Source organism: Myotis lucifugus, unplaced genomic scaffold (assembly GCF_000147115.1).
Source record: "Myotis lucifugus unplaced genomic scaffold, Myoluc2.0 scaffold_10, whole genome shotgun sequence".
NCBI lineage: Eukaryota > Metazoa > Chordata > Mammalia > Chiroptera > Vespertilionidae > Myotis > Myotis lucifugus.
In genome coordinates, this window is record NW_005871058.1 from 7596159 (window position 1) to 7623879 (window position 27721).

Here is a 27721-nt window from a genome sequence, read left to right on the forward strand (position 1 = left end):
CCACCAGTGATTACCCCATTCCTTATTTAATGCTTTCAAATCTGACATTTAATGATTTACTGCAGAATTTCTCTAGGCAGCAAATCCTATTTTCTAGAGGTTACTCTTTCCATTATTTGGAAAATCCAGTCAGCCCTTGCCCACCTCCTTTCTCACACTCTGTGCCTGAGACCATATGTCTCTTGCAGCGTCCACATCATTCACCTGGGGATGGGGCCTGAGCCCTGGAGAATGCCAAAGGTGGGACACATACCACATTCATACTCCGGGCAGCACTGGTCTGCGTTCTGGTGGAGGCGAGCCACTTCACATGGGCCACATGTGGGAACTGGAAAAGAATGCCACACAAGTCAGAGAAATAAACAGTGGTACAGCCTGGAGCAGGATCTAAAATATGGCAGACTCTCAAAGAAAGTGAAGAGAGCAGCCAAAGAATATAAATATACTTAGCCCATGGGCACAGACAACAGAGCAGTGAAGGCCAGGGGAGGGGTGGCAAGGGCTGGGTGGAGGTGGGCAAAAGTGGGGAGGATGAGGGACATTTGTAATAGTGTCAACAATCTATATATATATAAGGCTAATATGCAAAGTGTCCTCAGGAGTTCAATTAGGAGACCAGGAGTTCGATCGCTCACTATGATGTGGGCTGACCATCAGGGGGCGGAACAAAACAAAGGAAGGCCCCAGCCGGCAGCCAGAAGGCCCTGATAGGCCCTGATTGCCGGCCAGGCCTAGGGATCTTACCCGTGCATGAATTTTGTGCACCAGTCATCTAGTAATACATATATATATATATATATATATATATATATATATATATATATATATATAGCAGACTATCATCCACAGAAACCAGCACAGGCCCTACATGGGAGGCCATGAAGTATCAGGCTGTGGGATTTCTGAGAATGAGGCTGTTGACCCCTGAATGTGCTCTACAGGAGACTCCAGTCTGAGGGCCAGGGTGGGACAGGAGAGCAGGATTAAGCTCTGAGAGCGGCTATTCCAGGTGTGGGACAAGGGGAACCCCATCCCAGAGAGGTAAGGAAGGGTGGGCTGGCCTGGGAAACAGGCCAGGCCCAGGAAATCCACATGTGGATCTGGTGGCTGCAGGGCCTGGAGGGTGCCCCAGGAAGGGTGAGCTCACCTCTGACCGTGGGGCAGGGGTGCGAGGTGCAGTTGACCTTCCGCCCACTGAGGCACGTGCAGATCTGGCAGGGCTGGTGGTCTGGGACCCAGGTTTCCAGGAACTGAGAGAAAACAAGGTTCAGAAGGGGTGCGGGACATTAGGGCAGAAAGCCCTGGAGTAAATGGAAGTCAGTTCCCCCACCCTCACTACAACTTTGTCGTGAGGATATTTTTGTTATTATCTCCACTTATCAAACAAGAAAGTTGAGGCACTTGCAGTCCTGGGGTCGAACCAGCAGAGGTAGGGTTTGAACCCCGAATCCATCCTTTTAACAACATGTTCTGCTGCCTCCCGATAATAATTAGCATTAGATATGTTCGAGATGTTTTTCCTAGGGACTTTATTCACTTTATGTTCCTTATCATAACCCTATCAGGCAAGCACTATTATTATCTTCATGTATAAATGATGAAATTGAGTCACAGAGAAGGAACATGACCAGGTGGCACACCCAGGATTTGAACCTGGCATTCTGGCCCCAGACACCACGTGTTCTACACCTGCCACTCACAGGCAGTCACAGTGCCTGACCCTGCTGGGACTGTGGGAGTGACAGACATCGGATAAATACAGTCAACTTGAGAAAATAAGGTCATGCATGAAAAGCTGCCTGAGATAAATGAAGTGTGATACACCCACACTGCGGAATACTACTCAGCCATTAATAGTCTGACTGCTACTCAGACTATCGAAGTACAAAACACACACAGGTGGATCTCAACAGTGTTATGCTGAGTGAAAGAAGCCAGGCCAAAAAAGTAGTATATACTACAGGATTCCATTTATATGAAATTCCAGAAAATATAAACAAATCTATAGTGACAGAAAGCAGACCAGTGGTTGCCTGGGGATGGGAGCTGGGGGTCAGGGGACGTATTAAAGGGGGCACAAGGAAACCTTGGGGAATGATGAAAATGCCCCTTGTCCTGGTTGTGATGGTGGTTTTACAGGAGCGCCCACGTGTCAAAACTCACCAAACTGTACACTTTATTAGCTGCTGTTTATGATATGTAAACTATATCTCTATAAAGCGATTTTTAGAATGAAAAATAAAAGGGCGACAGGAGGGCAAAGAAGAGCAGTTCACTAGGGCTGGGGCCCTCAGAGAGGCCTCCTGAAGGCGTGCCGGTGAAGGGTGGAAGGTGGAGTATGGGGGTGGGGGGGAAGCTGGGGGAGGAGAAAGAATTCTGGGTGTGGAACAGAGGGGAGAATGTCCTGTGGGTCAGTGGACAATTGTAGAGGCCTTCCCTGCCCACTTGAGGAGCTTGAGCTTAAGTTGGTGGGCAAGGGGCAGCCCTGGAGTTTTATAATCAGGACCCTGCTTCCCAGGAAGAGTGATAAATAAGGGCCAACATGGTGAGGGTAGCAGGACTGAGAGGGAGGGACTAGGAATAGGAAACAAAAAAACAAACAAAAAAAAGGCTGCAGGGGCTGCTATTCCAGTGTTTCTGGGGGTCAGGAAGACACAGAGAGGGGCCCTGGGTGCTGGCCTCAGAGGTGGGAGCAGAGAGGCCGGGGTGGGGAAGCATCGCTCATTCCCTCAGGCCTCTGGGTGATGCCAAGAAACAGTAAATAGGGGGGAGGGGGAGGGGGAGGGGAGGGGAGGGTGGTATCCCAACTTTTAAATGGCAAAGGTGGTGAAATAAAAAGAGGCTTATAGTTTTTATGTGTTTTGAGGGGTTTTTCTCTCTTTTAAAGGAGGCTTTTTTTGCCCTGACCGGTTTGGCTCAGTGGATAGAGTGTCAGCCTGCGGACTGAGGGGTCCCAGGTTCGGTTCCGGTCAAGGGCATGTACCTTGGTTGCGGGCATATCCCCAGTAGGGAGTGTGCGGGGGGCAGCTGATCGATGTTTCTCTCTCATCGATGTGTCTAACTCTCTATCCCTCTCCCTTCCTCTCTGTAAAAAGTCAATAAAATATATTTTTTTTTAAAAAAAGGAGGCTTTTTAAAGAGCCTGTTTTTGTGGACTTCAGATATCTAAATTTAAGAATAAATAATGCTACAACTATCCTGGGAATGGGCAACACACAATAGATGACCAAACACAGGTGCTAAACCTTCTCCTCCGGGGATTTTTATTTTCCCAGGTAGCTTTAAGGAGGCCTGTCTGAGACAGGAGACAGAATCTTGGGCCCCTGGAAAAGCCCTTTCTGGCTAACGCTAAGCTTCTAAAAACTGCCAGCAGCCAGCTGTACAGGGGCATAACATGCCGGGTTATGCAGCAAGTCGGCCAGCAGATGGCGCTCCTGCATCAGCACAGGCCAACTCCAGGCAGCCCTGTCTCACCCCCCAGGTTCCAGGGCCAGGATGTGACAATTACTGAGACAGGAGAACAGGTATGAGAGCTAGCTGGAGTTAAAGATTTAGATGACAAAAGAATGGCCCACAGAGAATACGGCAAGGGAACCTAGAAGTCTTCAAAGCCCAAGGTCACAGAAGGAATACAAGCCCACAGCTGAGAATTTAAGAGCAGATGCAAGTGAAATGTATAGGTTACAGAACACCAGAGATCAGAGAGAAAGGGAGGCTCCAGGCAGGGGCACTAGGCTTCTGGGTGATGGAGGCAGTTCTTTCTGAGCTGAGCTGAAGCAGTACTTGCTCTGCACAGCACCCCCTGCTCCCCAACACAGAGAGAGAAACAGCCAGCACGGCTCTGGATCCCTTCTGAGCCGGCAACAAAGGCTCCCGTCTTTACAGTGCACTTTGTAAACTAAACAAGAGCTATGGAAACTGGTAAATATTTTGCCCTTCCGATGTTACCACAAGAGATTTATACCCTGGTTTATTTCCCTGAAGGAAAAAAATTCTGGCCTTTATCTTTCATTTTAAAATTTTTCATTTAATGGAAATATTTTTCATATTAGATTTTTTTTTTCTTAACTCTACTTTGAAAGTAAAAGCTGCAATTGCAGGTGGCTGGATAAGATACTTGTTTTCATCTGTGTAAGCTGTATTTTCTGAAATAACTACAACTGGCTGTGTTCCCTTCATAGTTTTAATTAATTCATTTTTATGTTACTTGATTTTAAAATATTTTTATAAGACGGTTTCTATATCAAAAATAGCGCACTATTTGGAAGCATTCTTTATACCATGTGAATGCATATTCCCGATGTGTTGCACTGAAGATGAGGGAGCAGGGAAAGGAGAAACAGGGCCAGAGAGGAGTGGAGAAAAGAGGGGTAGAGACACTAAAATAAAATTCACAAGCTTCCTGCTTTCAGCGCCCTGCAGACAGCTGGTGGCCACAGAGCCAGAGACACTTTGCAAACTTGAGCTGACTTCTCGTCAGGATGTGAAGGAAGGGAGGAGAGACCACATCTGCCTCCCTCTGAGAGTATATTACCACCAGTAGCAAAACCAGTCTGCAATTGCCACTGGGTGCTAGCCCCACCTGGGAATGGTACACATCCCTGGAGCCCAGCAGGAGTGCAGGAGCTGTGCAAAGCAGGGAGAGCAGTGTAAGGTTCTGTCAGCTCGTTTGGAGAATACTCTGGTACAGGAAGTCACTTAAATTGGCAAGTTGAAATACAGCAGTAGAGTATGACTGGGCTTCCCTCTGAGTTTATCTGTCCCACAGTGAAAATAAATGAGATAGAGCCCAACAACAAAACAGAGCAGGTGGAGCCACCCAAGTAACAGCCTAATAGATGCCCGTGCTGACCTGCACTCCCAGTTAGCTCAGAGTTTAGCTCAGGGTTCTGATGAGATCAATGTCAGGCTAGGACACTATGGGATGACCTGGTGTAGTGAATAAGAATGCCAGTTTTATCACCTTGTGCCATCTGAGCCTCGGTTTCCTCTTCCATTCAGTGGGACATATAATAACATTTCTACAGAGCTTTGGGGAGAATCAAATGAAATAGTCCATTTCCTGGCTTACAGTGTCAGGGAGGAACAGTGCAGTTACTGGAATTGTTGCTTTCATCATTCCCCAGTTTGGTTAGCTGGCCTTCCCAGGAGCTCTCCTAGCGGTGATTAAACATAGTGGCAAGTCAACAAACCCTATCACTTAGTGATAAAGCCCTCCTTGGTGATGACAGAGATGTTAGGTGTGGGGATCAGCACATGATCATAGAACACATTCTCCTTTGCTAGAAGCCAAATGTATTCCTCCCTCTACCATGCTCTGTAATATCACTGTCCAGGATGAAGGACAGAACCACAGCACACACTCACACGTGTATAGACACACACTGCCCCAGATCCGACAAACACACATGTTGTGGAGAGATACGACTGTCATCTTAGGATGGGGGAGGACCCTTTCAAAATGTATCAATAATTCCTAAAAGGCTAAAAGAATTGATGACTTCCACACAAATCAACCCCTCCGCCCCCCCCCACACACACACACACACACACACAAAGACCTAGTAAAAGGGCAATTTTGTATATTGGAGCAAGCAAGTTCTCTGGAGTCAGACATAGCTTCAAATTATGAGTCCAACACCCAGCTCCATAACTTACAAACTGTGTCCATGGGCAGTGCCCTAAGCTAAGCCTTAGTTTTCTCATAGATGTTTTGTATTTATGAGATGATGCAAGATATCCAGTGTGTTCTTGGAATCCTAGTCCAAGAGACTAGTCTTAGTCCACATGCACATACACATTCACTCATCCACCACACATACAAGTTCCGTGGTCAGATAAGTTTGAGAAGTGAAAACCCTCTTAAATACTTGCCACACATTAGTACATTAAAAACTCTAAATAGCCCTACAATAAAGAAACCTATTTAACTTGTCTAACTAGTGTTCTTTAAATGCTTTTGACCACAGGTAACTGTTAAATCCTGCAAAACACACCTTTGAAAAATTGTGAGATAATGAATAGATAGTGGTTAGTACAATGCCAGGTATATAATATATCATCATAATGGTAGACATTACCATATAAAATATTCTTTTCCTATCCTCTCTTGGGTTCCTATAGCATCTATTTCCATGAATATGATAAAAGTAGTAGTTGCAATAGTAGTAACATAGCTAATATATGACAGACTCAAGATATGAACCAAGGTCTAACTCAAAAGCCACTATGTCATACTGTTCCCCTACCCCTCAATGACCCCCTTAAGAGTCAACCCCTGCTGCTAAAGTTAGAAGGGGCCGATCACTGGTGAACACTTCATCCTACTGAACCCAGAGAGAAGCAGCCCCATGGGAGGTGAAAGACCAGGGCTCCTACCTGGTGCCGGACTCCATCCTCACCGACACAGTGGGTGCAGGCCTCCTCGGGGACACAGCTACCTTCCAGCATGACTTGGTGTGAGGGGCAGAAGCAACCTTCCGAGGGATGGTTCCCACAGGAACTTGAATTGCCCTCACAGTGCCGGGGGCAGCCATGCTCACAGTGGTTGTACACCAGGGATGGTGGGCAGGACATAGCTGCAGATGGAGAAGGAGGTCACTCTGGATGGCTCACACCCACCAGAGGAAAATAGAGGCACCCAGAATAAAGACTACATTTCCCAACTTCCTTTGCAACTAAGTGTAGTCATGTGTCAAAGTTTTGACCTATGAATGGAAGAAGAAGGGTAGACTCCTATAGCAGCCTCCAGGAATCTTTTTTCAAAAAAACAACTATGCATACCCTTTTTCCCTTGTCCATCCTTCACCCATTCTGCTTCTCAGAACTTAGATATGATAACTAGAGCTTCATTTTAAACTATGAGGAAAACCCACACCCAAGTGAGGGTGAGCAAAAAGCTAGAATCCAGTTGGAGGCTAAGAAACAGCTGGAGCCACCTCCCTCTGATCACTGTGTGACAGAGCAGCCAAATTTAATCATAACTGGTTATAAAACCTGTGTGTCCTTAGGAAGTATCATGGTTCTTTCTTTTGAATACATTTATATTTAATGCTTACAAACTCCTCTTAAAATGAAGTAAGGAATCTACAGGTATGATGAATTGCCTTGGGAGAGAAGCTACAAGGTAATTCATTCCTCCCACCCTGGCCCTCCTCAGCCCCTTTCTCAGGTTCTCATGGTGCCAACGCAGAGAAAGTCTCCAAGGATTTTGAGCATCCAGGGTTTTTCTATGCACAAATAGGAGGTAGACCCAAAAAAATAGCTAAGCAGAGAAGGTAATAGAGGTAACTCAGAAACTAACATTTGCCCTTTGATCTGCAGGCAGATGGAAAGGGGGCAGTACCAGCCACATGCACTCAGAAAACCAGAGCTCAAAGGAACCTAGGGGTTGTCTAGTCCAACTGTCTCATTCTAAGATGCAGAAACTGGTGCCCATCAGCAGCTGAGCTGCGACTAGGATGCCCAAGTCCTCCAGCCCCATGTAAGAGTTGCTGACAGCTGTATAATTATAAACTCATAAACCCTGAGACTCCAAGATGCTTATATATATTCATTTCTCTACTCCTTTCTCCCCACCAAATAAGAGTAAGGGATTATATTAGTTCGAGTCCAAATAGGGAAGCTAACCTTGAAGGGGAGCTATCTACCCTGTGGCATCTGTAACTAAGAAAACTCTTGGTATTCAAATGGCAAAATTCCACTCACACTCCAAAATTCTGCTCAGGCATGGCCTACTCTGGGAGGCTTTGCTAAAGTTTGGTGGAACTTTATATTCAAAATGACTGATTATTCTGTACTTTGCTGGTACCCGTCTGTGCCTAACACATTAAAATCACATTTGTCTGAACACTAGAATACTAATAGAAATGATCATGTTTTCATTTACATAGAAATTCAACACTCAAATTACTTATACATCTCCCACCTTCTTTGATACTAACTGAAATCCTAGATCAGAAGAAATGCGGGATTTTGATCCTCATTACCCAGATAAAGAATCTGAGTACCAGAGAAGTTGAGAAAGCCCACAATTAGTTGGTATTCACAAATTTTAGGGGGTACATATAGATACTCACCACAGAAATCAGTTGTCCTCCAGTCAACACAGACCCCATTAGTCCGACAGAGGTGGGCATAAGAGGCGATCGCCTCACACACTTGCTCCAGGTGGCAACTGTCCTGCTGGCACATGGCATAAAATGTGGCTGGAGCAAAGACCTTGTGGCACTCAGCAAACAGTGCAGAGAGGAGGACCTGGCAGTGGGAGGTGCTGGAGATGGGACACTCCTCCTCGGGAACAGGTTGGCATGTCTTCCCCGGCTGCTGCACAGTCCAATCCTGGACGAGCCTTTTCCAGTCTGTGGTGACCGTGCCATCCCTCAGCATAAAGTCATTGGCCCCATTCTCATCACAGATCCCTAGAGAAACAAAGAAAGACAAGGTTGGTAGCTGTGGGCGCCGGCATATTGATGCCAGAGACCTGGCCATTCTCCATCCCCACCAGCATCTGAAACTTGCTACTGGACCCAGAAATACAAGCATCCAAGAGTCCTGAGAGTAGAGCAAGGAAGGTTTACAAATATAAAAGGAGGGAGAGTTCAAGATGTTCTTACCACAGAGACCATACATCTTTGAAGCAAAGGTCTTGGGGCTGAGTTGCAGCTGGAACTCGTTGTTTTGTGGAGTGAATGTGAAGATGTGGCCAAGATGATTGAATCTGATCTCATACATGATGGCACCATAGATGTTGACTTCCATGTCCCCACCCATGTAAGGGACAGAGACCAGAATCCCATTCACCCCCACCTGCCCAAAGAAGAAAATAACCCATCAGTTGTCACAGTAATAAGGAATCCTAAAATTTCACTCTTAGCTTCTTCCTGAAGTTACTAGCAGTCTCCAACATTCACCACACTCAATTCCAGGGTTATCCACAAACCCTGATGTTTATCAGCAGCTCTTCTAACATAAAGGAGTTTTGAAGAGCTTGGCATGAAAACAGACTATTATAATACTGTACAGAGACCCATGAACCTGGAACCTGAAAGCCCAGCGGTTGAAGCACCTTGAACTTTGAGTCTCTGTGTGCTCCACACGGGAGGACAACCCCTTCAGGATAGGGTGGGAAAGTTGCCATTTTGCCAGCTCATCAGTGTCTCCAGGAACAACTAACAGGACTATTTTAAGTTTTTTGTTTGGTTTGGTTTGGTTTGGTTTGGTTTGGTTTTGTGGGGGAGAGTCATTAGGAGCTCTTTGGAGGCCCCATCTCATAGCATATCAAACATATTCAATATATTCACATCTCACGATATTATTTTTGTTGTAAACGTTTTTGGAAGGCTTTTTCTCCTTTCTAATTTTAAAATTTTGGCTGTGAGTTACTCATTTAATATATGACTAGCTCTGATTTTTCAGCGATTGCTGTGCATATTCAAGAATTCTTGCAAAATGAGATCTAACCTATAAGTTGTTTTCACATAATGAAATATTTATGATTTCTAAATGAACAAGTAAAGAAATTGGCATAATATAACCTTTAGTAAGCATTTAACCAAACATTTATTTAAACTGGTTTTGCAGTTTTCTTTTTGAATTTTGGAGCCATACATTTTCTTGAGGCCCTACATATTTCCAAATGCCCTAATTTAGGCACTAAATAGTTTCTTTTGGAAAGCTGACAAGCCCGAGGCACTGGGCTCATAATGCCTGCTGGGTAAACAGTACTGCTGTCAACCCCAATTTTCTACCAGTGCCAGAATCTGGCACTACCTTCACAATTTAATGCTACCTAAAATTGGTACCAAATCTGGGCCCAGAACAACATGAAATCACACCAAAACAAGGGAGATGGCAAAAAGCCCCTCCAAAGAAGGTGGTACTCTGCTAGTTAGGCAGAAGGCTGCGTCTCTAATAGGAGTGCCAGCTAAAACCAACTGCCACCATGTCATGTGGCTGCCTTGCCATGGGACCCACAAAAGGCACCTCACCTCCATGTCGCTGTGGAGCTCAACCGAGAGGCCGTTATGTTTCACCTCAATGGACTTCATGCATGCCTGCCTCGCCCCAGGGCTGCATGCACCATTATGGAGAATCAGCTCCAGGTCCTGCTCCTTGTTTTGAAATAGAACATACGAACAGCTGCCCGTCAGCTTGAAATTCTGCCCATCAAAGGTCACGATGTGCCGGGTAGAGCTGCCCATGCACACACCTGGACAGGGGACAGCAAATGAGGGATGTGACATTATCCAAACTCCCAGCCACACAAAGAGGCAGTGTTACCAAAGTGCACACAGATAAACAGAGTTGAGAGCTGAACGGGCCCTTTGAAGTCCTATAGTTTCATTTCCTCCTTTTTATAGATTAGGAATCTGAGATTCTGAGAGGTAGAGTGCCTCAGGTAAGTAACACATGGTCATTAAATCTTTTCCTAGAGAAAGCTTACAAGAACAAGCATTACATTAAAAAAAAATGTGGCAAATTGTAGAACCATATTTCCAAAAAAAAAAAAATTGTAACGTGCGAAGTGAATGCTCTACTCTGCCTTGGCCCAAGAAACAAAGTTAAGTTCTAGGGGTGCTATGACTCATTGAAATCATGAGGAGCTAAGCAAGGCATGAGCTCACGATCTCACTGTAAAGAAAGTTCACCTAAAAACACGTGTGTCCTTTCAGCTGCCAAGTGACTAACAGTACAAGTGGCCATGTTGACTTGATCCCTTAAGAGATCGCACACAAGAAATACTTCCAAAGCCAAAACAAACGGTTGGGTCTCAGCACTCCCTCATTTGCCACTCATTCACTCATGTAATCAACAAATTCTCAAGGTTCCAATTACAACACCACTTGGGAATACTAATCATCTTGCATCTATGTAAGAGGATTCCGTGAAAATCCCCCCATGGAAGGCACCACTGCCATACATGATTTGAAAGCTAACTGTGGACCTAGATGAAGTTGGAGGTGAGCTTTCCAGACAAACCATGATCACATCTATGGTGGTGGGTAAATAAAAGCCCAAGAAAGAACTTAGAGGCAGTTTAGTGAGTCAGTGAGGCTACTCTAACGTCCCTCACTCCCAGACAGGCAATCTCCACCTGAACACCAAGGCAGCACAGCCACTAACAGGTGGTGGGTCTGGATGTACCATCGGTCAGAGCTGAGCAGCCTCTCCAAGAGCTTCTTCCACTCAAACTCCCCTAAGTCCCTGAGCAGCCAGGCATTTCCAAATGGCCGTACTGAATGCTCCTGGCCTGTTGACATCCATGCTGCAAGGGATCCCAAATACTCCAGCTATGAATATTGTCGAGGAATCCAGCCCCAACTTCTAGGAGAATGTAATAAGTCACAAGGTAAAGAAATGGTGTGAGCTCACACTTGGCAAGTGAATGAAAATGTCCCTGTCCACCATACGTGCCCTACAAAAACATAGGAAGAGCCCTAGCCGGTGTTGCTCAGTGGTTAGAGTGTTGGCCTTGCACCAAAAGATCACGATCAATTTGCATACCTGGGTTGCAAATTCAATCCCAGCCCCATTCAGGGTGTGTGTAGGAGGCAACCGATTGATGTGTCTCTCTCACATCGCTTCTCTCTCTCTCTCTCTCTCTCTCTCTCTCTCTCTCTCCCTTCTCCCTCCCTTATTCTCTTCTACTCAATCTAAAATCAATAAGAAAATATTCTCAGGTGAGGATTAACAAAAACAAACAAAGAAACAAATAAAAACAAAGACACAGGAAGAAAACAGGGATCCCCGGGACTGAATGGAAACCTGTCCAGAGGATATGATAGGGTGTGAACATGGGTAAAGATAGCACTGTGCATGTGTGTGGTGAGGAGTGAGGTTGCTTAGCTTCTAGTCTACCTTTCTGCACAGCCCAGCTAAAAGCACTGCCCCTTTAGCACTGTCTAGGCTGGAGAAGCAAAGGACTCACAGGGGCAGGTCCAGCGGCAGCCACAGGTCTCTTCCACTCTGACAGGGGACTGGCTGTTGGGGCATGAAGGCTTTGGCCCCCGTTCACAGTTGACCCGATGACTATTCAGCAAGGTCTGGCCATCCGGCAGGCATGTCACTGTGTGGCACTGGTCTGGCAAGGTCCAGACATCCCCAGGCTGCAAAAGAAAGAACCAGATTTAGGCAGAACATAGGATGAGGTGCTCCAACTCTAAGCCCATCTACCAGGCCAAGACCCTCTGAGGACATAGAGACTAAAACCTGGACATAGGCTGTGGAGGGCTGCTGGCAATCACTTTCTCGGCATTTTTTAAATATGTCAGCTGAACTCAGAGCTCAGGCAGAGCCATGCCCTGGGGTGGTCCTAATCAAGAGGCTAGGACGCCACTCATTCTGACTTTTCCCGCCAGGTGCTAAGGGGGGGTGGGTCCTATTATGTTGCCAGGAACTCAAGGCCCACCCAGATGTGATGTAACTTCCCGTTACCTTTAATATATATTAAATTTATTTCTGGTGCTGCGCGTCTGTCTGTCCCTCTATCAGAGGGCAGACGCCACACCCGGTCCCAACTTATTCTATTTGTGTCCTGTCTTTTCATTTCTCAAATCCCAAAGCGCCTCTACTTAAAAGAACCGGTTTATGTCTCTCTCTCTCTCTCTCTCTCTCCCCCCATGCAGGACACGGAAAAGGGAGTCTCCCCCCCCCCCCCCGACAATAGGCCTAAATGGCAAGGAGACAGGAGACAGAACACAAGATTCACAGGTGGACCCATCCCCTCCCCCCCAAAAAAGAAAAGAAACAGAACGTAATATAATGGTAAGAAAAAGAACTGGACCAAGACCATAAGGAAAGAAAAGTGTACAAGGAGGAACAAGGGCCCAAAATATACATTTCTGATTTTTCTTTCAAGGTCAACATAAGGGAACTTACCCTCTTCTCATTTCCATCCTCATCCATGCAAACTCCAATGTACCCTGAAACAGACACAAACCAGATCTGAGTTCCCACCCAACACCCAGAAAGTCTAAGCCATTCACAATGTCTGTATGGGCTACCTGGGCTAGTTCTTGAAGTTGACTTAACTCTGAAAATAATCTGAGTGGTTTAACAGTGAGGATGTGGGTACACTAGATAAGAGGCGGCATCCCATGCTTCTTCAGGCAGGCTTTGTGGTTATTTCTAATAGTGATGATAGCAATAGTGATAACACAGCAATAACGATGGTTCATAAAGCTTTTTCAAAGTCAGTATCTCCTTTCCCTCTTTCATAGGTCAGTGCCAGTGGGGGGAGTAGGGAGGAAATGAGGCAAGATCCTCAACACTTGAAAAGAATCCTGAAAATTCCTACCAGGAGGAAAGGGCAATAATTCTGTAGTAGGTTTTGACTCACCACTAATTACATTAGGAATGCATATTAAATCAGGTCAAATAAATCATATGTGGTTAAAAGAAGGTTTCTAATCTTACGTCAACTTAAACTATGGTACTTTGATATTAGATGCTATGTTACTGTGTTTCTAAAGGCCCATATATTCTTGCTGAGAGTGAGTCTAGGGCAGGAGGAAGAAGACCATGATCTACAGGATGCTGAGGTTCCCTGTTCTATTTTCTACTCCTTTATCCAAGATCCCTGTGCACAACTGAGCATGGGCTTTTTCTGCTAAAGTTTGGATGGGCAGTTAGAACAGGAAAGAGGGCTCTACCCAGCGAGCTGTCTGGTAGCCCCTTGGAGATTCATAGTGCACACTTTTCATGAGCAGAAACTTAAAGGTCCTGGTCTATAAAACAATCTTCCTTCAAGACCAACATCTTGTGCCTGAGCACCCTCGGGTCTCTGAAATGGGCTTTGTTGCTTTTGTTTTTATTTTTTGAGAGTGGGGGGAAGAAAGATATTACCAGACTCACCAGAGCACAGCTTGTGGAGGAAGGAATTGCCCAGGGTGACTATGGTAGGGAGGTCTTCGATGTGCTGGAGCTTCACCACGTTGGAGCTGGCGCCTGGGCCTGCTAAGATCTTCAGCTGGGCTGGGTCATACCGATCCCCGATTCCGATAGGGAACACTGTCACTCCTGAGTGAGCAGAGGTACAAGAAAGGGTCTCTGCCAACCTGCTTTGGTCAGGTGGGCACAAAGTGGACTGGCCTGAAGCTACTCCCTGTATCTGTATAGAGCCTCATGTTTTCCAGACTGGACATTCACAGGTGGCCATGAGAGGACTTAGTGCCATTCCATCACCTGGCCCTCCCTCAGCACCACACCACCTGTCCGGGCTCACATTCTGTTGATATTCACAGAACAAGTTGTTATGGGACACCCAGGCTGGGTCACACTTGTTTCATCCCCTCCCTAAAGCAGCAGCCTTTGTCTCTTTCCATTACTCATCCCCCAAACCCATCAGGCTGGTACTAGAAAAGGGCTCTGAATACAGGAAGTTCCACAATGGTTCTCAAGGCCCCATATGAATCCCTCTGGCTTCAGACATGGAGAGGGTGGTAAGAGACCAAGGATACCACTTCAAAAAAAAAAGTGTGAGCTATGACCCATTCCTGGACACAAAGTGAAAATTAAAGGTAAAAAATCTAAAGAATGCAGACAAATGGAGGGTTAACACACACTTATTACTACTTGGTTTCCAAATAGCACAGGGATTGGATGATTTCCTGCTGCTTGAAACCAGGCCACATGCAGGAGCATTTAAATCAGCCGGGACATCTGGAAGTAACACCTTCCCACTTTCGGTCCTCGGGCAATTTAGCACAGTCTCAGAGTGGACACTGGACACTGGACACTTACGGTTGGATCTGGCGGCCTCGGCAGCTGCAGCCACGGAGTCTGTGGAGGCGCCCATGACCAGGATGACCACCGCCTTAGAGGCGCCCGGCCTGGCACCATGGCCTTCCGACGTGATGTATCGCACAGCAAAGCCCAGAGCATCCCCTGAGAGTGGAGAACAGACCACACAAGTGAGTCTTGGCTGCAGGGGAGGCGTTTCTGAAGCCAACTGGGCATCCTGTCTCCAGGTGGATCCTTAGGCCACCAAAGTGGAATGATTCAGAGACTCAGGGAGTCCCGCACACAAGTGAGATCCAGATGAGACCGGAAAGAGCATCTAGGCCCTCCCTTTACAGCAAAGAAAACTGAGGCCAAAACCAAAGTGACTGGCCAAGGTCACTCCTCACTTATGCCAAGAATGAGGACCAGACGCAGCCCCTGCATCCCAGTCCATGGCACTACGTTACCAATTTGGCTGGGGCCTCCCTCCTGCTGCATTTGGTCCACGAGGCCCAGCAACTGGGTCTTCTCCTGGGCCACGTTCCAGGGCACATCGACGGTGGTGATGCTCCCGTACTGCAGCACGGACACGTGCGTGAGCTGAGGCCCTGGCGGAAAGAGGACACGGAATGGCTCTTTCGAGCAAGCAGAGCGCCAGGAAGAGCCCCTTTCTAACCTGCTCCTTCAGGCGCCTCACTCACCGATATTGGCTTTTGAAATGAAAGCCTTGGCAAAACTCTTCATTTCATCAAAGTAAGAAGCTGGAAAGCCAGAGGAGCCGTCCAGGAGGAGGATCACATCCAGGGGCTGGCTGCAGTCTGCAGAGAGACAGGAAGGTGAGCACACAGTCCCAGCAGAGGACCGGCCACTGCAGCACACAGCTGCATTCAATGGGCAGGTGTGGGGCACCACCAACCACGTGGCACCATCAAAGGATGTGTCACCATTGGTCCTGCAGGATGGCAAGATGAGCCTGGGAGGAGGTAAGGGGTCCAGGAGTGCCCCAAGCTTGGAGGCATTGGGAAGACTCCAGTGCCACTCAAAGCCAGTTTAAATGCCTCCCCATGAAAGCAAGAGGCATCTGTTCTCACAGTAACAGGAGGCTGCAACTCTTCCAGAATTGAGTGAGATATTAGAGCAGCAAAACGGGGAGATGGCAAAAGGAAATGGAGCAGCAGTATGGCCTCAGTCTTATGGGTAGGTAAGTGCTGTAAGGTATTCTGACTCTAAATCCTACTGCTCCTGTGACTGCTCTGGCACAGATCATAGTGAGGAAGCAAACTCTGGCCTAAACACCATTCTGAGACTGGGTACGGTGACGCTATTCCTGTTCTTCACAGAAATATCACAAGAATTTCAATAAATCTGTGGCTCTGATTAAAACAAGAACAAAGAAACAAAGGCACTGAGTCAAAGTGGGAGGATAAAGAGACATTAAAAGAAGGCTAGTTACTCTGGGATGGTCCCAGACACGCCAAATAAGGATGTTCAAGAACTAGGAATTGATTAGACATTAGTATCCATTCTGAAGGCAGTAATCGTAGCAGAGTGGCAAGCACTTGCTGTGTGCTGGGAACTGTTCTAAACATATTTCAAAAAAAGTACTATTATTATCCCCATTTTACAGATGAGGAGACAGATACTCACAGAGGTACCTGCCCAAAATTATTACCCCCAAAATTGCCATAATTGCCCAGCTAGTAAGTGGCAGAGGTGAGATTCAAACCAAGGCAGTCCGGCTACAGAATCTGAGCACTTAACTGCTACCTGTCACCATTTCTTGGCCTTGCCCCCAAAGAGTGTCAGCTACTTAGAATAATTGCATCCATCCAGTGTGGTCAAAAAGCTGGTCATCACCAAATGTCACAGGTTACCTCCAAGGCAGGGAGTGGGGTTAGGTAGGATGAGGCAGTGTGATGAATAAATATTTTCCACTCCCTATATTTGGTATTATTTAAACTTTAACAATAGACTTGCATTACCTTTGAATGCACAAGAACAGATCCTCCTCAATAAAGGATCACAGACGCCTCTCCCTGCCTGGGAGGTGAGGACACAGGCACTCTGGAGGTGGATGTGACCGAAGGCACAGAGCAAGGGAGGCGGGATTGGAACCCAAGAGGCATCTCTCCACCAAGGCATGGCACCTATGCAAGGTGCCCACGTACCTGGGGCGGGGGAGAGGGTGGGGATCTGCAGCCCCTCTCCGGAGCAGCACCTCTGCAACACCAAGTCAGGGGCCTCTCGGGGGAGCGTCTCGAAGTCCTGGATGAGGATGGGCTCATTGGGCCAGCCAATCCTCTCCAGCTCCGGCACGTTGGCATGAGGGCCCACGCCGATGGGCACCACCTGGATGTCACCAGGCATCCGCTTGATCACATCAGAGGCGGGGTTCGCGGTGACCATGTAGACCAGGTTAGGTGCCTGCTCCCTGTCCCCCAGGCTGGCCGAGAAGGTGTGCTCCGACACGTACTGCAGGGCCAGCCCCGTGTTGGTGCTGTTGCCGCCCTGGTAGCGGATCTCCCGCACCCGCTGCAGGACGTCCTGCTTGGACTGTGTCTCGCGGAAGGTGGTCTCCACGGTCACCGTGTACGAGTATTGCAGCACCGTGACGTGGATGCTCTCCTGGCCCACCTCCATCCGCCGGATCACCGCCTCCAGGAACTCCTTGCTCCTGTTGAAGTTGGCCTCGCCGATTTGGTCCGACCCTTCCAGAACAAACACCACATCCAGAACCATGGAGTTCCTCTTGGGCCCCAGCGTCGAAACCCCCAAGTGCTCCGGACCCACGGTGACTTGGGCCATAGGAGGGGGCTGAGTCGGGGCCGGCGCCTCGGGCGCGAGGTCACAGAGGTAGTTGATAATCTCGTCCCTTTGCTGCTCCAGCTCGTCCACGCTGCTGAGCACAAACGCCTTGTTCTCGGGGGCCTGCTTCTCGATGAGGCGGATCTGCTTGAGGTTGGCGTGCGGCCCGATGCCCACCGGGACCACGATGACCTTCTTCTTCTTCAGGCCCTGGACGTAGCGGACCAAGTTCCGGCCCAACTTCTGGGGCTCCTGGCTGGCCGTCAGGAGCAGGGCGATGCGGGAGGCCTCGGGGCGGTCGATCTTGCCGAAGATTTGGAACAGCGTGTACTTGAGGACCTCGCTGGTGGAGGCCACTGCGCTGCCTGCGTACTTCACCTGGCTGGCGAGGCGCCGCATCTCCGAGGGCCGCTTCCGGTCCCTGAGCTGGATATAGGCGTGGGAGCCCTCGTGGTACTCCACCAGCGCCACGCGGATCCGCTTCTGGGAGATGTGCAGGCGCTCCATCATGTCCACCACAAAGACCTTCAGCACCTCGAACTCGGCCGGGGACAGCTTGGAGGAGCCGTCCAGCAGGAAGACCAGGTCCAGCAGCTTGCTGCAGAAGAAGTCGTGCAGCGGCGGCTCGGGGGTGTCCTCCACATACGGGGTGGTGGGGCTGACCGGGCCTTCCGTGGGGGGCACCTCTAGGCCTTCAGGTTCCCTGCAAGCTTCACAGGTGAGGTTGACACCATCACAGTGACTGTAGAGGGAGAGAAAGAGAAATGGTTCCGGAAGAGGCTCTGAGCGCTTCTCAGCCCTACTCAGAACCGCTGCTCCTGTTTCCATACACCTGCCTGCCTGGCCCACCTGCACTGAGCTCCCATGGGTCACTCTCCACCCAAGAGAGACATCATTTTTAACATACGTCCCCTAACACACACACACACACACACACACACACACACACACACACCAAAGGCTTCCCTGGATTCTACAAGCCAAACTTTACCAGGACCTGAAAAAGAATCTTTCTTGTTTTCAGGCCATCCACACAGCCATTGAAAGAAGATTTTTTTTTTTATCAAACTACATCTCTAAGCAATTCAAATATTTAATTACAACCCAAACCTTCTGCCAAATAACTCCAAAGACAAATATTACTCTAAAATGTTGACACTGACCAGGACTCATGACTGTACTACTGAATATAAATGCTTTACAGTATCTACCATATATATAAGCATAAGCGACCTTTAGACCGTTCAACTGGTAGCTATGATGTGCACTGACCACCAGGGGGCAGATGCTCAATGCACAGGCATGGAAACATAGAACAGACTGATGAATCTCAGAGGGAAGCGGGGAGAGGGGAGGGCAGGAAGAGATTAACCAAAGATCTTATATGCATACTAGAGGCCCGGTGCATGGATCCATGCACCGATGGGGTCCTTCGGCCTGGCCTGCGGGGATCGGGCTGAAACCAGCAGTCGGACATCCCCCGAGGGGTCCCGGATTGGGAGAGGGTGCAGGCCAGGCCAAGGGACCCCACCATTGCACAAATCTGGGCACTGGACCTCTAGTTCATTATAACAGGATTTAAACTGGATGAATTTTGGACCATGTTTAATATGTCCCCAAGATGTTTGACGGGGGAAAGTCAGTGGCTCATTCATTCAATCCTCCAGGAAACATATGGAAGCACCTATCACATGCCAGGAACTGGCTAGACCCTGCACCCAGCCCCAAGCACATACCACGAGTCTTTAGCAGAGCAGTTGCCCCTGACACACATTCCTACACTACCAGTCCAAATTTCCCGGCCCTTCTGGCCCCTTCTCCCTTCCACCAGTGTCCTGGAGAGTGGCAGGCTATGCCAGACTGTAGATGCAACCCAGGCTAGTACCTTCTCTTCTGTAAACTCTTGGCCTTTGAGGTAACTTGCCCTCAGCACTCCCAGTAAGGCCAAGAGCCCTGGGATGTGTGCCCTGTGGCTCACTTCCCAGGCGATGCTCCAGCTTTGGAACTACTGTCCACACCTGTTTGCCCCTGGTAGCTGCCCTCCCTGTGGCCAGCAGAGAGCGGTGGGGAAATGGCTCTACACTCATGTCCTATGGCTCAGAGCCCCATGCCAGCGTCGGGCCCTTCCTTTATTCCTTAGTCTCCGTGTCAGCAGAGAGCGAGTGGATAGGCAGGGTCTTACCGGGAAGTTAATTCCCACTTCCTTGTGGCCCACACGATTTATTGCTTCCATCTTTGCTAACAGTACATGAGTGACATACTTTCTAGTTTCCTGTGTTTGCTAGAGAACTCACCCCGGGCAGTGTTCACTCATGTTTATACAGATGGCTGTGGCTGGATCTGACTCTGGCAGCTGTAGCCATGGCCCCTTCCCCAGTGAATTTAAGTTCTCAAGTTTAAGTTCCCATAAGAAGTGGTATTGAATATATGAATATATCAACATCCAAATGCATGTTCGTTACTTAGGAGCAGGACTTCATAAAGCTCAGTGCTCACCCTGGGGACTCGTTCTCACCTCCCCAAGCTCCCCCACTCCCAGAGGCAGTCGAGTGAGAAAACCCAGTGTCTTCCCTCCCAGTTACAAAAGCCCTGTCCTGGGACTGGGTTGTGGCCCGGAGGTGTCTAAGTCACACTGAGGGGTCAGGGCTCTGCCTCACTTTCTTTCTCTGCATCCCCATCTCCAATAAAAAAAGGAAGCCTGACTTTCATAGACTAGATGTGACCTCCAGGAACAATGTGAGACTTCACCCATCCTCCAGCAAGAAGAGGTTAAGAAGTCTAATGGACTTTAGCCAGTTTTTCTCAGTGGTTGGAGCATCAGCCTGAGGACTGAAGGGTCCTGGGTTCAATTCTGGTCAATGGCACATACCTGGGTTGCAGGTTTGATCCCTGGCACGTCAGGGCAAGTGCAGGAGGCAACCAATCGATGTGTGTCTCTCTCACATCAATGTTTCTCTCTATGTCTCTCCCCCACCCTTCTACTCTCTCTAAAAATCAATGGAGAAAATATCCTTGGGTGAGGATTAATAAAATAAAAAAGAAGAAAAAGCCTAATGGTTCTCTTAAGAGATGTTTTCTGGAGAAGCAATCTAGTCTGTCCTTAAAGCAAGAAAAACAAGCTAAACAAAAACTACCTTTCAACTTGCATAGCGAGGGCATTTTCCCAAAACCTACACCTCTGAGCAGGTCCCCAGAGTAGACAGTAAGACTCATGCTTCAAACAACCAGGTTTTACCAAATCTGGCAGTGCTCAGGATCGCCGGGGTTCAAGGTGACTTTCTTTCCGGGGGGCAGGCGCCGGCCAGACACCTCGCACACGGGGCAGTCTCTGGGGTCAACACAGGTCTGCAAAAGCTCGTCCAGGATTTTTCCTGCATGACAAACCTCTCATCAGGAGCCCAAACTCACCTTTACAACAAGGAAAACTTACCTTTAACTAAAGGTGGCCTAGGTTGTGGGCTAAATCCCTGGAAGGGGGCATGCAGGAGGCAGCCAATCAATGCTGTTTCTCTCTATATATCCCTCTCCCTTCCTCTCTCTCTAAAAATCAATTAAAACACTTTTTTAAAGAAAATGCTGCTCCATGCAATAGACCCGTAAATAAGCAAACAGAAGCTCAACTTGACAAAAATCATAGCTGGCCTGGCTCCGATGGAAGGACACGTGCAAACAGGACCCGGGGTTATAGGGTTGGGGATCGGGCACCACTGGGCAAGGTTGAGATGACGTAGGACAAGGAATCACCTTTCCTGACAAACTGTCCCATCCCTCCATCCGCCCCCACACAGGGCAGGTGGCTGACCTGGAGGGCAGTGTGCATGGCAGCCCTCCACACACTGCACGGGGCAGGCCAGTGGCTCGGGGTGCTGGCACGTGATGGGACAGGCAGGGGCACAGCTGTTGTAGCGCCACTCACACTCGTACCCATTCTCCCGGATATTCCTCTCCTCACAGTTCTGGGCTGTGTAGACAAGAAATGAGCGTAACCATTGAAGCATAGGCAGTCCTGTGCCCACTGAGATGCCAGGACTGCAGCCAGGCCCCAAACAGATGTGGTGAGACCAGTGGTGGTGGTGATGGCGCTGGGGGAGGTGACGAGAACACTGGGGACAAAGGAACTACAGGAGTCACCAATATTAGAGGCTGCTGGACTTGTAAAGCACCTAAACCAGGAACTCAGTGGTTCTGAATCGGTTTTCCATATAGAAACCATCAGCTGCTTACACCCGAGGAAGACCCTCCATAAATGTATGAGTTGATCGCTCATATTGGCAAATATAGTGTCTAGTTAAAGACATATATTCACTTCCCTCTTCTTTTCATCACTGTTCCCTCTTCCAGAATTTCTCCAGAGTAAGGGTCTCTACATATTAATGTCTTTGATCCCTGTCCCCTGTCCCTCCTCACTCACATCAGTGTCTTAACTCCCTTCTGCCCTCTGCCATCCATCCCCACACTAGAGCTCTGCCTTCTCTCCCATGAAGGTGTCATCCTGCACCCACTTTAAGGTCTTAATGTCTAGATGCACAAGAGTTGAGGGGAGGGTGATTGAGACCCTGAGGGACACCAGGACTCACGACACAACGTAGCTGTCCTCCAGTTCACCACCTTGCCGTGCTGGGCACACACATGAGCATAGGCAGCAATGGTGTCGCAGAAGCAGGCACAGTCCCCAATAGACTCACAGGAGCAGGTGTCATAGATACAAACATCCAGGAATGGCTCGGGGTCCACCTGTAAGGGAGCACCAGGATAGCCCAGGCCTGCGACCAGACAAAGGCACTCTGGCTCTTGGTCTGTATGGGAACATTCTGGTGGTCAGAGTACGGGAAAGGGGGGTCCAGAGTATGAGGGGAAATGTAGGTCAATGCTTCCAAAGAGGGGATGGGTAAGAAGGCAGAATTTCCAGCTTCTAATCTGTATTCCAGCAAGAAACATTACGTAAAGCCAGTCTTTCATAGAATGGTGTGTCTAAGAATTTTTCAAAAGAACATTTGTTTCTATCTGTCCACTTATCTGCTCAATAATCCATCCATCCCCAAAACCGACTCCCAACCTCATGGATGTTTGAGTGTTTTTTACATAGACACATCACACACACACACACACACACACACACACACACACACACACACTGCTCACTCTATTTCCTTTGCCTCCATTCAGCAAGAAGAGAGAGGAAATACATCAGGACCCACTCACATTGCCCTATGAGGTGTTATGGGACTAGTATGCTGGATAGTAGGACCAGCCTGTGTACTCCTGGACTGACCACAGGTCTACATGAAGAGGTAGCCTATCCACCATCCACATTCAATCACAGGAATCGGGCTGACCTTCCCTTCCCCCAAACATGCCACTACACACACTGGCCTCTTTCAGGGTCACTGTGAAAGGAATGAATTCAGAGACTGAGTGGGTCATTATTTCCAACACCCTCCGACAATCCCGGTTCCCCTGACTTCTCTCACTGCCTCCACTGTTCCCATTCAGATGCCCAGGAATTCCACCAAAGCAGGGAATCCTGAGTATCTTTGGCGTCCTCGAGGACTAAAAATCATTGGATGGATAGAAAGAGAACTGAGATACAGGTATCCAACCAGTCATGCCCCCAGTGGTGGTGCAACACAGCAGCATGTGTGTGTTTGGGGAATTGCTTACCACCATTGGAGAGGAAGACACAAAAGCAAGCCATAAAATGAGGCCTCAACACCCTTTTCTGGAGCTAAGACCAGAAAAGGGTTTTTGAGACAAGACCTAGGAGCTGTAGGGTTTTACGAGGGGAGAAGATAGAGTACTCAGGTCTGAAGATATAGTGAGGTAACAGCAAAACAAAATTCCTGGCTCTAGTGTTGGAGACAAGATAACTCAGGGGGCACAAGCTCTACAACTGATGCCCAGAAGAGCGGGGCCTGGCATAGAAGAAACATGACTTGCCAGGAGTTGCTTTCCCCATAAACTGTTGATTATCCTTTCTGTTTCCCAGTTTGCGACAATGAAGGGCGAAATAAAGGTGACCCCATGCAGATCATTTCAAAGGCTCCCAGGCTGGGTCCAGAATTAGACACTCGTGCTCTGAGTGCCCGAGCCACTGGCCAGCCCTCAGCGCTCCTCTGCCTCTGGCTCCCCGGCAGCCCTCACCAGCTTGTTGCAGTCCTGGAAAAGGTCACTGGTGAGAATCCTACAGGAGGAGTCCACCATGCTCTGCTTCATGATGTTGTTGTGGCAGGTGGCAGGGGACGAGTCCAGCGGCACCTGGGGAACAGGGCGAGAGAACAGAAATAGACCAAAACAGTCAACCCGGAAGGATCCAAGAGACCCTCTTCCAAGCCCTGCAACCACTGCAGGGCATACCACCCCCCACCCACCACCCGCAGCCCATAAGGAGACCCCAAACGTACTTTCCTGGTGTCAGCACACTGCGGGCTCACTTTCCAGGAATTCCCAAAGTCCACGGGGTCTTCCTCAACTTGGAGATTGCTGCCGGTAAAGTCATTGTTCTGGACGCCGTCGAAATTCCCACAGAGGCCACACACCTGCTCCTGATGACAAGTTGAGAGCATGAGCATTGCAAACCTCAGGGCCAATTCTGACTCAGGGCAAGGAGGGCTCCAGACAGCAAAGGAGGCCGCTCATCTGAGAAGAGGAGGGTGGGGGGAGGCAGGGATGGAGACCCAGAAGAGACCAGAGTAATCGGCAAAGCCTGGCCCTTGCCAAGGCCTTTTCCTGGCCTTCCTCACTGACCTCATTTTAAAGTTAAAAGAAAAAATCATTCACAAAGAGAGACAACCTGCACATGTCTTGTAGTTGGCCAAGTGCACAAGTGGGAATTAGGCAGTCTTGGCTCTGGAATCTCCAATATAAGCCATCACCCTCCCCAGTAAGGGCCTGGGCAGAGAGAGGAGCTAGTTCATCGTTGCATCAATGAGAGTGCAGAGGTCTGACTACTTTACACTATGGACACGGGAGTCCTTTGCCTGGGTAAACAGCAGCCTGTTCATAGCAGGCTGGCCAGGGTTCTGATGTATACCAAGTGCCACCAGGGCTGACATAAGATTTTATTCATCTTCATGTTCACCTATCACAGTGTTGGTATACACGTCCCAATAAGTGATTACTGAATGAATGGAAACCATCACATAAGAACTAGGGGAGGAACTGGAAATATTTGGCCTGGAAAAGAAAAGATACTACTCTTACAACATAGTTGGAGCCCTGTCTTGGGACAGAGATGTGACTTATTCCTATTTTGATTCAACATGGAGAATTACTGGGAAACAAATAAGAATGTTCCCAGAGTTGGGACAAAAGGCCCAAGATCTTTACATGGCTTAACAGCCCCCACAGTATGATCCCTGCCTCCTCCCTACCCTTGTTAACGACAATTCTCCCCAAGTCCCTCCGCTCCAGCCACAGGCATCCTTGCTCAAACACTCCAAACGTCATCCACCCTGCAGCCTTTGCACGTGCCTAAATTCTCTCATCCAGATGTCTGCATGGCTCACTCCCTCCCTTTTCTGAAGATTCTGCTCATGCATCCCCTTTTCAGACCGCCTACCTTCCCCTGAGACATCAGGAGGCACAGTGTCTACTTCCTACTACTCAGGAAACTGAAGAAAACCAATAGCAAGTCACAGACAAGATGAGGAAGAGTGGAGGAAGGCCACTGACCTGGTATGTCTGCTTCAGCACCACGGAGATAGTCAGGTGGTGGTCCCAGACCACAGAGAGCGCCTTGCCCAGCAGCAGAATGATGTACCGGCCAGACTCCACCACCTCAAAGTGAGTTTCATCCTTCATGGGCCTCTTCACATTCACCTGAAGGAGGGTGAAGCGTGAGACAGGGAGAGGGAGTACCCATATCTGCCTCCATGGAGCTCCATTTGCCCCATTCAGTGAGAGCTCATCCCTCGTGGCCAGCACCTGCCTGGACATTTCTGTGTCTGTCTCACCTTTCACTCTCCAAGAACCTTCTGACTAAGGAGAAATAATAGAGGTGGCAGCAAAATCATAATTATGAGATTAAAAATACAACAAAACCAGCTAACAGAAGATCATCCATCACTTCCCTAAAAGAACTTTTGACATGTGATCATTAAATACATGTGGCCTCCTAAATAGGTTTTTAATGTGGCAATGACTTTAAGCATCTCTAGGCAATTGATTTTATTTATTTATTAAAATACTAGAGGCCCAGTGCACAGATTCGTGCTCCAGTGGGGTCCCTCGGTGTGACCTGAGGGGATGGGGATAAAACCAGCAGTCCAACACCACCTGCTGCTCCTGCCTGCCACTCCCGCTCACCACTCATCCCAGCCCTCTGTGCCTGCTGTGGCTCGCACCCAGTCAGTCCCAATCAGGAGAGGAGTCCCGAGCTGGAGAGGTTCGTGCTACCGCAGTGGTGCTCACCAGCCATGAGCCCTGCGCCCTGCATCTGGCTCCTGTCGGGAGCACACTGACCACCAGGGGGCAGATCCTGCATTGAGCATCTGCCCCATGGTGGTCAGTGAACGTCACAGTGACCGGTTGACCAGTCATTCGGTCGTTCAGGCACTTAGGCTTTTATATATACAGATGTTTTTGTTGATTTTTAGAGAGAGAAAAATGGAGAGGGATAGAGATAGAAACATCAATAAGAAACATCATCGATTGGCTGCCTCCTACACTCCCCTACTGAGGATTGAGCTTGCAACCCGGGCATTTGCCCTGACCAAGAATCAAACCATGACCTCCTGGTTCATGGGTCGATGCTCAACCACTGAGCCACACCAGCCAGGCTCAACATCTTAAACAAGATCTCCTTGGTGGTTCTCACATACCCTCTGAGAACCATGTCAAAGCTCTACATGGGGCCTGGATCTGGTTACTGCTCTTTTTAAAAAAAGATTTATTTAAAAAGAACTGACAACGTAAAAGAAAGTTAAAATTCTCGAAACACCATCACTTCCTAAAATATACATATTCATATATTCATATATATAATATATGTATATATAATTGTATTCTATATATATTATACATACATGTAATTAGAAGGAAAAGTCCTCCTGCCCTCCAGTGTCCACTCTACCCTCAGAGGTAAGCACTGATCCTTATGCGGATAGCATTACCACCCTTCTCCACGCTTTTCTCTTCACCTTCACTAAAATGGGTTCATGCTATGCATACGCATCTGTAACTTGTTCTTATAGAATACATCACAGTCAGATGATACAGCTCCACCTCACGCTCTTTCATGGCTGCATGATATTCCATTCACGAAAGTTCTAAACGAATGCTTGGCACATGCTCTTCACAAGCCCACAGAAGAACAAGGGGGCCTGAGGGGGAAAGGATGGGCTGCCACTCACCTCTCCATCGAACAGTTCAATCTCTCCTCCTTCCACCAGGATGGTGACCCGCTTCTTGCATTTCACTGAGGGGTAGCCACATCCCTCGTTCCCAACCAGAATCCGAAAGGTCCCAGGGTTACTGCCACAGTAATCCTGGGGGAAAGAGGTGAAATATTATTCCTGCCACCTCTCCCCAGGTCAGAAGATTGGCATCAAGTCATCTCTGTTGTGGGTGGTGGAGGCTTGGCTAGTTGCTGCTGCTGTTCACTCCCAGCATGCTCTACATCAGTGGTTCTCAACCTTCTGGCCCTTTAAATACAGTTCCTCATGTTGTGACCCAACCATAAAATTATTTTCGTTGCTACTTCATAACTGTAATGTTGCTACTGTTATGAGTGGTAATGTAAATATCTGATATGCAGGATGGTCTTAGGCGACCCCTGTGAAAGGGTCATTCGACCGCCAAAGGGGTCTCGACCCACAGGTTGAGAACCGCTGCTCTACATGCAGCTAGTCAGTGCCCCTGTTCACACCCAGCATGCTCTGCACATGCTAGTCAGTGCCCTTGCACACTCCCAGCATGCTCTGCACATGGCAGGTCAGGGTGCTGGTTCTGCCCCACTCCCAGCGTGCTGAGCAGGCGTGCACACTCAGTTACCTTCACTGCCTGACTCACAGGACCCTGCAGCTCAGTCTCTGAGACTAAGGCTGCTGGGTCTGTGGCCTCCCTCAGACCATACCAAGCCCCCACCCCTCCTCCTCCCAAGAACGGAGACAGAGAGACCACATTTGTTTAAAGCTTCACAGAGTTAAGCCATCTCATTCTTCATGAGAAAAGCCACCATCCTTCCTTGCTTATCACT

General features: G+C 48.5%; 1 protein-coding gene across 1 annotated transcript in view; it reads right to left on the reverse strand.

Moving 5' to 3' along the window:
* VWF (von Willebrand factor) overlaps positions 1-27721 on the reverse strand; it is a 117642-nt gene that overhangs the window by 25069 nt on the left and 64852 nt on the right. The window contains exons 21-40 of the mRNA XM_006084318.3: positions 26877-27011; positions 25198-25344; positions 23928-24068; positions 23668-23781; positions 22104-22260; positions 21329-21487; positions 20762-20897; positions 16890-18268; positions 15423-15539; positions 15189-15329; positions 14743-14886; positions 13855-14019; positions 12880-12923; positions 11930-12107; positions 9990-10210; positions 8616-8808; positions 8079-8420; positions 6379-6578; positions 1148-1250; positions 254-328 (exon numbers count right to left, since the gene is read on the reverse strand). Coding sequence (XP_006084380.1) covers positions 254-328; positions 1148-1250; positions 6379-6578; positions 8079-8420; positions 8616-8808; positions 9990-10210; positions 11930-12107; positions 12880-12923; positions 13855-14019; positions 14743-14886; positions 15189-15329; positions 15423-15539; positions 16890-18268; positions 20762-20897; positions 21329-21487; positions 22104-22260; positions 23668-23781; positions 23928-24068; positions 25198-25344; positions 26877-27011 — 4291 coding nt within the window. The remainder of the gene's footprint in view (positions 1-253; positions 329-1147; positions 1251-6378; positions 6579-8078; positions 8421-8615; positions 8809-9989; positions 10211-11929; positions 12108-12879; positions 12924-13854; positions 14020-14742; positions 14887-15188; positions 15330-15422; positions 15540-16889; positions 18269-20761; positions 20898-21328; positions 21488-22103; positions 22261-23667; positions 23782-23927; positions 24069-25197; positions 25345-26876; positions 27012-27721) is intronic.